Below are 10,048 nucleotides of genomic sequence, written 5' to 3' on the forward strand. Positions count from 1 at the left end.
GATATTTTTATGGTGTATTTTATGGGTTTTTTAGTGTAAACATACCAACATTTGGTGTATTTATGATATATGTTTTTTAAGAAAAACATAAATCAATTCATTGTGTACGAAAGTAGCATCAAAATAAGAGAGCAATTATATGAAAAAAAAAAGAATAATTATGCGATTAAGAGAACAATTGTATGAACAAGATAACAATGGATCTACAATAATCTGTGTATAAAAGTTTAAACAATCACAAAAAATCACAAAAAATCTAAAAGGAACAAAAAAGACGATGACGAGGAAACCACTGAAAGAAAGACGACGACAATAAAACCACCGGAAGAAAGACGATGACGACAAAACCATCGAAAGAAAGACGATGATGATTAAACCACTGAAAGAAAGACGACGATGATGAAACCACCAGAAAAATGCCGATTTTTTATACTCGTTGATATGAGAAGCGGTGGCTTTCTAGAGAGTGATTGAAGAGAAGAAAAATTTCAGAGGAAGAAGAGAAAAAAAAGAGAGGTGAACGTGTTTGTGGAAATGAGAAAAAAATGAAAAAAATAAAAAGGAAGCCCTAATTAAAAAATATTATTTATAAAATTATTTTATAAGTATGGGTACCGAGGAAAATTAGCTAAACATGGGCAAAATTATTGTAGTTATTCTTTAAGTGTACGGTAATTTATAAATAATTTCAATTTTATAACAAAAAATGTCAAAATTTTGGATGTAATTTTAACAAAATTTAAAAATCATGAATATTTATAATAAATTACTAAAGAAAATAATGTAATATTACTAAAATTAAAAAGGAAAATATTTATGAGAATGATTGAAAATTTATTAATATTTATGACCGTGTAATGGTTTCTTTTACGTAGTAATTATTTACCATTTCGAGTCACTAAAATTATAAAAGAAGATTTCCTTAATAATTTAAAATGAATTAAGTAAAACCAAAATACAAAGAAACAAAACCAAAATGCAAAAAAAAAAAAAAAAGAGCATAGACAGAGACAAGAACAGAGAAAACAAATGAAATGAAATGGCGGGTAAAGAAAAAAATAATGGTGACGAGTTCGGTTCGGCTTACTTATAATCATACAATACAATCCTAATAAGAATTGGTTTTGGTTTGGATGTAACGGCTCACTATAATTCCCAAACCATTTGGGAATACAATTGCAACGTGGCGTATCTTTTTCAAAACAGGAAGTAAATGACAGCTATTAATTTTTTTAACCGAACAGAAAATTGATTTTGATTTTGTAACTGGATTGCTAAACACCGCCCGGTTTTACTTACCACCGCACAGGCAAAAGACATTTCTGCCCTTTTAGCAAAATTTTGAAAAAAAAAGTTCTCTCAACTCATTCGAATACATTCGAACAAATACATAAAAAATCGATTAAAATGACGAACAACGAGTACAATTCATCGGATAACGAGTATCGACGTTCGGAAACAACCCCCGATAAATATTTTTTTTAAAAAAAACTCGAAATAAATAATTTTTTTAAATTTTTTTAAGGAGAGACGTTTACATTTCACGTCCCCTCCAGAGGAGTGGACGCCGGAAAGCGGCGTCCCCTCCTCAGGAGAGGACGTGGGAAATCCACGTCCTCTCCAGAGGAGGGGACGCCGCTTTCCGGCGTCCTCTCCTCTGGAGGGGACGCCGGACGTCCCCTTTTCAGGCGGAGGGGACGCCGGAAAAATAGAAAAAAAAAATTAAAAATTATTTTTTATCTCGAAAAAGCCGGAACATATTGTTTCCGACTGTCGGTACTCGTTTCCCGACGAATTATACTCGTTATCCGTCATTTTACTCGACTTTTTACGTAGTTGTTCGAGTGTGTTCGAATGAGTTGAGAGAACTTTTTTTTTTGAAATTTTGCTAAAGGGGTAAAAATGTCTTTCGCCTGTGCGGTGCTAAGTAAAAGGGGGCGGCGAATAGCAAAACCCTTTTTTAACCAGCTCTTGTATATGGCGTATCTTTTCCGAAATAGGAAACAAATAGTACTTGAATAAAGAGTTAAATGACAGCTGTTGATTTTTTATTTTTAACAGAATGTCCTATTTGAATGTAACGGTTCACTAATAATCTTTTAATGCAAAATATGTATGAGAGATTGTTAGGTAGGCTCAGTCTACCGCATCATCTGTGAATTAGCCTATCACATTATGACATGTCATTAAAATAGTGGCAATATCGCAATTTTGTTTATTTTTTTTTTACACTTTTGAAAAGTAATATTACGATAGTGCCATTATTTTAATGACATGTTATAATGTGACAAGTTTAATCCATAGATGAAGTGGTGGACTGAGTCTGTCTAAAAAAATTTCAGTATATGTTATTTGACAAAAAAAAAAGGGCAATTATAAGAATTTTAAATTTTAATTTGAACAATATTGATATCTATCACTAAATTAAGTCATAGTTTTCACTATTTATAAAAATTCTAATGATGAATAAGATAAACCTAACTAAAAATGAGCCAATTTAATTTTTATTTCTATATTGCTCTTTTTTTCTTTTAAGAATTTCACTATATATCATAGAACCTCATAAAATTAGTATGAGAGTCTCTATCTTGACAAGTTCCCATTCAATGAAATATAATATATATGTTTTGTGTAAGTGATGATATTTAGTAACACATCATGGCTTTCCAAATAAATCCCTTATATATAATACTATTAAGGATATCTCATTCATGTTAGTTTTCTTTCGTCGAGCAATTATTTTACATTTTCGAAACACCAAGTCCTTTATATAATGTCATAAATAGCTCAATAAATATTTGGTGACAAAAAAAAATTAACTGAAGAATAAAATTGTTGGAATATGCCTAGAATTCTAATTCCTATTTGTATTAGAACTCTATTAATGAAGTGTTTGGGAGGAGGATAACTTTGTTATCATTGGCTAATTAGGAAATATAAATCCAATTAGGATTAATATTCCTAATGCCATATATAATATTTATTCACTATATATACACTACCTTATTCACCTTTTAGAAGACACCAAAAACTGAATACACAATGTAGACATTGATGTGAATAAGGGGAAAAGGGGGTGTGTGTGATGTGAGGAATATAAGTTAATTCTTACCCTTTTGGGTACTTCTTGTAGAGAGAGAAACACTTTGTGGGTTTTTCTTTTAAGGGCATATTTACTAGAGATGTTCTCTATTTGGTGATTTTTCACCAATTTTGTACTCCTTTTGATGATTAGTGGATGGCTCGAATCTTTCGCCCGTGGATGTACGCTTTAAAGCAGAACCACGTAAATCTCTTGTGTTATTTATTATTTTGCTATATTATTGTTTGTTGATCAAATCCATAATTAAATACCTACCGAATGATTTCGATTCCGCAGCGCATACCAATCCGGTTAAGAACCGGTCACGGCAATTGGTACCAAAGATTCAACGATCGGTATCAATATTACAACAATTGGTATCGGAGCCAATTTGGTTTTCAGATTTAATTATAGATTATGATTATTATGGCAAAATTATTATTTGGAGGATTTCGCAAGACGAAATTACTTGACACAAGAAGATTATTTGGAGATAGAGAAGCCACCAAATTTGGAAGTGCCGAAAGTCGTCAATTGAAGACAGACTTGGGTATTAAAATTCTTAAGGAGATTTTTGTGATGGAGATCAATATGCTACTTTAAACTACAAAGAAAAAGGTATGACTTTTCTAAACACACAACTATTTGAGGATTTTATAGAGCCTTTCTAAGATGAATGATTGGGATAATCTCTTTATACTCTCATGAAATTCTATTAGTGATTTGAATTTAAAAAATTGCTTTTAAGAGTTTATTGAATGAAGAGTTTGTTTGGGCATAATCAGATTTTGATAAAATCATGATATTGCAAAAGAGATTTTGTTTTGATTAAGTAGCAATCTTATACACAAGATGGATTACAACGTTTGTAATTTGGAATGGCGTCACTATTGGATCACGCATAAGTCAATTTGTTTGGAGATAATTAGACGAGGACTGAATGCTAGCGGTTACAAGCGAATCAGGTTAGAGAACCAGTCTACGCTTAAAATTGCAGCATAATTATATTTTATCCGAAATTTATGCAGATTCAGGTTGTTCATATCACATTTGTGCCAATTTCGATTGGTTTTCCGTCTACAATTGAGTTGATAGTGGAGTGTAGTTATGGGTAACGGTCAATACATGCAGAATTTTGGATTTTGGTTCAGTCAAGGACAAGATGCATAGTGAGACAGTTAGAACAATAATGAATGTTCAACATGATTTCTATATGCACATGTCTGATATTTCAAAATATAAAACTACGAGTTATATGGGTTATTTGGCGATGAAGTGAGATTGGATGTTGCACTTGTGATGTATGCTCATTGGGTTGGTCGACTTATGAAGATTAAGGGATATTCTACGACCTCAACATTTGTTTTTTGATTTAATCATTATAGGCTACTAATGACGTTTGTTTCTGGTATCAGTTTTAAGACCAACAAAATTCGAAACTTCGTGAAATTTTGATTGATACACCCGAAGATAGTAAATCTTCAGTCATTTTGGTTCCAGCAAGTTCAAGACTTCTTGAAGCTTGTATGGTCCTCCTCAAATAACCTCTTTTGGAATAAGTTCAGTTTGGACTTAAATGGAGAAGGTGGAGCACAACAGTAATCACAGTTTATTGGAGAATTCAAGTCAAGGTGGAGATTGTTGGAATATGCCTAGAATTCTAATTCCTATTTGTATTAGGACTCTATTAATAAAGTGTTTGGGAGAAGGATAACTTTGTTATCATTGGCTAATTAGGAAATATAAATCCAATTAGGATTAATATTCCTAATGTCATATATAATATTTATTCACTATATATACACTACCTTATTCACCTTTTAGAAGACACCAAAAACTGAACACACAATGTAGACATTGATGTGAATAAGGGAAAAAGGGGGTGTGTGTGATGTGAGGAATATAAGTTAATTTTTACCCTTTTGGGTACTTCTTGTAGAGAGAGAAACACTTTGTGGGTTTTTCTTCTAAGGGCATATTTACTAGAGATGTTCTCTATTTGGTGATTTTTCACCAATTTTGTACTCCTTTTGATGATTAGTGGATGGCTCGAACCTTTCGCCCGTGGATGTACGCTTTAAAGCAGAATCACGTAAATCTCTTGTGTTATTTATTATTTTGCTATATTATTGTTTGTTGATCAAATCCATAATTAAATACCTACCGAATGGTTTCGATTCCGCTGCGCATACCAATCCGGTTAAGAACCGGTCACGGTAATTGGTACCAAAGATTCAACGATCGGTATCAATATTACAACAAAAAAAACTACTATAATTCATGAAACATTTCATTTTTGTTGTTGAAAAAACTTCAATTTATCTTTGATTCTTGATTCAAGAAAAAATGAATTGCACTTGCGTTTTGTCGATAAATGTTAATCCATAAAAAAATGAGTTGGCTATTTATTGTATTTTACAAATTTAAAATAATATAAAAGAAGAAATGGATACCGTTAACGATAAAACTAAACCATTAAAGGCAGTCGAAGAGGATTTAAAAAAAATTATAGATGACTAGGGTTCTTTTAAAGAAAATAGACTCAACACCAGTGAGTCATAATGTTAATCGGTCTCGCTAATAGAAATGCATTAATAAACCTCATTTCATGATAGGAAATAATACTCCCTCCATTTTTTTTTACTTATTCATCTATTGTTACTTTTAAAAAAAATTAATCATTATCTTTAAATTCACGCCAACATAATAAATGGTTTTATAATTCAATTTACAAAACACTTATTAACTAATAGGGTTATATTAATATCTATATTTATATTTTAACATAAAAAACTTTTTTAATATGCATATATTTTGATTAGATGGACAAGTAAAAAACAGAAGGAGTATCAAATTAACTTACACGAAATTGATCCTGCTAAAATTAGTTTTTATTAATTAGTCTAATGAATTTATCTATTAGCCCAATTTTTTTGTCAATTTTTTTTTTTTACCAAAGATAGAATTCATTGATGAAGAGTAAATTACATTGGAAAGTCATATAACAAAGTTAATATATGATCTTTCAATTTTGATCTAAAATTCTAACAAACAACCCAAGATACAAGCAAAAAATAAATCGAAATTAAGCAAATCTAAACATCGATTCCGCATAAAAGGACCGAACAAGAACTTAAGAGCGAAGTTCCGTTGGAGCGGGTCTTCGATTTGTCCTTCCGATTTGACCGGCAAACCGCTTGATCCGTTGAAGCTAAGTATTTCCGATCCTCATCTTCAATGAAGTTCTAAAAAGTTAGAACAATACCCATCCAAAAATTTTAGATCTACAAAAAATTGACTATGAAGTTTGAACAATCACTTGAGATTCTTGATAGATCTAAAAACACACACCATAAAAACATAGAAACATATACTTTCAAGCAAAAAAAACACTAAAATCCATATCGAAAAAGCTATTAAACGGATAAATTTATTGAAATAAAGGTTAAGTTTATAAAAGATTAAACTTTTATGGGCGGAGAGGAGGCGATTTCCGATTGAGATCGGAAAATCACCTCCTCCCACCCTTTAAGAAATGAAGTAGAGAGGAAGTTTTTTATAGAGAAAGGAGAGGAAAAAAAATTTAGAGAGAGAGTGTTAGAGATAGTGTCATACTAGAGAATTTTTTTGTCAATTAGCCCCTAAAACTATTTCTAAAAGTGATATATTTGATGCTATGGATAAAAAGCTAATAAGTGCAAGACATTAATGAATAAAACATTACTTTTACTATTAATTGTTCAGGCCATACAAGTCGGGGGCAAATTGATATTTAAGCCCATTAGATATTATTCAATAGTTGTGGAATTTCAAAGAGAAGTACTTAAATCAATACAAATAATTAGAAAAAGTAACCAAAATCATCCTCTAATTTATGAATCCATGCATAAATAAATCTATGCCATGGCATGCTAAAGTAGTACTAGGTAGTTGCAAATGGCAGCCTAATTAAGGAACATAAGGGCAGCAAAAGCCATTATTATTATCCCTCGCATGCATGATATTTTCTCGGTGGCGGCATTGTTGGTGGTGCTTGAAGCAGTTTTTGAACCAGTGTTTGATGTGGAATCAGTAGAGGTTGAAGAAGATGATCCAGACGACGGAGTTGGCTGAGAATCTGTTGATGATGATGTGGTAGTTGTGGCAGTTGAATCTGATGTTCCTGCTTCTTTGAATATCTTTGCATTTGCTGAGTCTGCTGGAAGGTTCAGTATAGCTGCAATCCAAATATCACCAAAATTAAACTCGATGTCATTACTGTGTAGCGCGGAAATGAAAATGCTTAAAATGTTGAAACTGACGAAATGACACATGTTATAAAAGTAGTTTATTGATGTAGATTTTTTGAAGCATTTTATATGATAATAAAACACAAATTCAGTGCAATATAGAATTAAATAGCTTTAGTTTCATATTTTTCTTTTTATGCATATGGTATGGAAAGTTATTTAAACCTTTCACATCCAAACTAATCCCTACGCGCTTTCGTAAACAGGCAAAATAAAAGATTAAAAATTACTAAATTTTATATTAATTATATGCAATTGTCCACCGTATGTTCTATGTAGATTTGCTCTATACAAAAAAAATTCTTATAGAAAAATAGCTATAACTTTATGGTAATGAATATCATAATAGCCAAATGGAAAATATCAAAACAAAAAATGGAAAACGGCGAAAAAGACAAATAGCTAAACGATATGTTTTTTTTTATAAAAATAGAGTTTTTAGAAGAGTTTTCACAAACGAAAAGAAAACGCTGAAATGCAGAACTCAAAAAGTTTACTTCCAACACAAGAAAAGTATTAAAAGAAAATTACAGGGGCAATCGGAGACTTTGGCATCAATATCGCAAGCAGAAGCCATTTGAAGAGCAAGAGTGGTATTCACAGGCAGACCCATAGAAGGATCAGTACTCTCTATGATAAGAACACACAAGCACTTAGGTTTGTTAGCCTTCACTTTTTTAGTATTCTGGCAGCATTCCGGTGTTGGTTTAGCAGCAGAACCACTCACGTAAGGGATGCAAGAAGCCAGATTAGTTAGTTGGTCTGCACAATCCTGCTCATCTTGCTGCAGTGATGCATGACAACCCACAACTGAAAAAACTGCCACCATGCAAAACAATGCAATCTTTTTTGAATTTATTGCCATTTTTTGTTGTTTCAATTTATGTTCTTGAATTTGCCTTGTGGATGGGTTTATATATAGTTTTGAATTGCATGAATCTGAAGGTTGGTTCTTATCTTTTGATTTAATGGGTGTTTGGATACCATACCTGCTATTTAATCTCTCTTGAAAACCTGAATCATGCGTGCCAGTTATATTCATCAACTTAAAGTTACCCTACCTAGCTCTGTTAAATTCTTAAATGGCGGTCTTTTGAAAAGGAAGACATCTTTGCATGCTTTAAATTATCAATTAATTTGTAAATTTGTAGGAAAAAATGGAACTAATTAATCACGTACAAATATTCATTTTTTTTACTTTCATTATTTATAGTCTAGCCGTTTAAATACATTAATTTTGGCCTAATTTTGATAAGTATAGTTCAATTGTAGCGAGTTAAACGTAGATAAAAAAAGTTGTCTAACTTTTTCAATTTATTTTTCATTAATAACCAAATATAACTTTTTTCCAGTCTAAATATACTTATCTATATTATGTTACAATCAAAATAATTTAAAAGACTTGACATTTTAAAAAGACTTAATGGTAAAAAAAAGTTAAACCTTTACAAATTGTTGTAATTTAAATCAAACTTTTTAATTTTTATAATATTAACCAAATTGTATTTTTTTTATTGCAATAATAGCCAAATTTGAAATCTTTTTTTGTTGCAAGTTTAGCCACCAATTTGGCTACTATTGCAACAATAAAAATGCAACTTGGCTATTATTATAAAAAGGGTTAATTCCATAAAAAGTCACGACCTTTACACGAATTTTCATTTTAATCAGGACCTTTAAAAATTGCATATAAAACCACGACCTTTCATATTTTTCCAAATCTATCACCGACTATTTTTCCGGTGAATTTTACCTTTCATTTTTTTTTCAAATCTGCCGGATTATGGTGGCCACGTCATCAAAAATACACCAAAAACTGATTTGGTGATAGATTTGAAAAAAAAATGAAAGGTCGTGGTTTTATATGGCAACTTTTAAAAGTCGTGATTAAAATGAAAATTCGTGTAAAGGTCGTGACTTTTTATGGAATTAACCCTTATAAAAATTAAAAGGTTTGATTTAAATCGCAACAAGTCGTAAAGATTTGACTTTTTTCACTATTAGACCTTTTAAAAAAATGAATAATTGGCTAGAATAGAAATATATTTATTAAAATTACATAAAAATTGGCGTTTTTTAGAAGTTTATAGCTCTAAATTAAAAAAATCAAAAGGATTAAATATTTTTAAACAATTAGGTCTAAAAAATTGCATCTACCACCAAAAAAAAAATTATTGTTATCTTAGGTCAAGATTACTATATTTTATAGGCCACTGATTCATAGTTCGAGAGAAATTCTTAGATGGACTCGGTCCATCACGTCATCCGTAAACTAAACCTATTACATTATGACATGTCATTAAAATAATGGCATTATCGTAATATTACTATCTAAAAGTGTAAATAAGTAATAAACAAATTTACGATAGTGCCACTATTTTAATGACGTGTCATAATATGATAGGTTAGTCTACGGATGACGTGGTAGACTGATTCTACCTAAGAATCTCTCCATAGTTCGATTGATAGGACGACTAATTCAACCAGCTGCTTTGACCGGTTAACTAAATTTATCTTTTATCCAAAATTTAACTGGTTTTTATAAGTTTAACCGATCCGGATATTGATAAGATGATAAAAACATGACAAAATCCAATATCATTAGAATTATTAGTTCTTTTTCCTTCCAAATCGGGTAAACCATCAATTCTCAACTGGTTGAACCAACAACTTCGGT

At 31.0% G+C, this 10,048-nt stretch overlaps 1 protein-coding gene across 1 annotated transcript; it reads right to left on the minus strand.

Moving 5' to 3' along the window:
* Nucleotides 1-6,863: 6,863 nt before the first annotated feature.
* LOC126672909 (non-specific lipid transfer protein GPI-anchored 13-like) lies at nucleotides 6,864-8,521 on the minus strand. The gene is made up of 2 exons (XM_050366860.2): nucleotides 7,903-8,521; nucleotides 6,864-7,298 (listed from the first exon to the last, which is right to left on the minus strand). The coding sequence occupies exons 1-2, from the start codon at nucleotides 8,411-8,413 to the stop codon at nucleotides 7,027-7,029; spliced, it is 783 nt and encodes a 260-aa protein (XP_050222817.2). The 5' UTR covers nucleotides 8,414-8,521; the 3' UTR covers nucleotides 6,864-7,026.
* Nucleotides 8,522-10,048: the final 1,527 nt, after the last annotated feature.

The sequence above is a fragment of the Mercurialis annua genome, linkage group LG1-X (assembly GCF_937616625.2).
Source record: "Mercurialis annua linkage group LG1-X, ddMerAnnu1.2, whole genome shotgun sequence".
NCBI classification, from domain to species: domain Eukaryota; kingdom Viridiplantae; phylum Streptophyta; class Magnoliopsida; order Malpighiales; family Euphorbiaceae; genus Mercurialis; species Mercurialis annua.

What these genes read in the sequence shown, in the direction of transcription:
- LOC126672909 (XM_050366860.2), bottom strand. Translation starts at nt 8,413, where the DNA reads ATGAATATAACTGGCACGCATGATTCAGGTTTTCAAGAGAGATTAAAT. An exon ending in CAAAGTCTCCGATTGCCCCT is followed by an intron (nt 7,299 to 7,902) that starts GTAATTTTCTTT and finishes TTTGGATTGCAG; the next exon opens with CTATACTGAACCTTCCAGCA.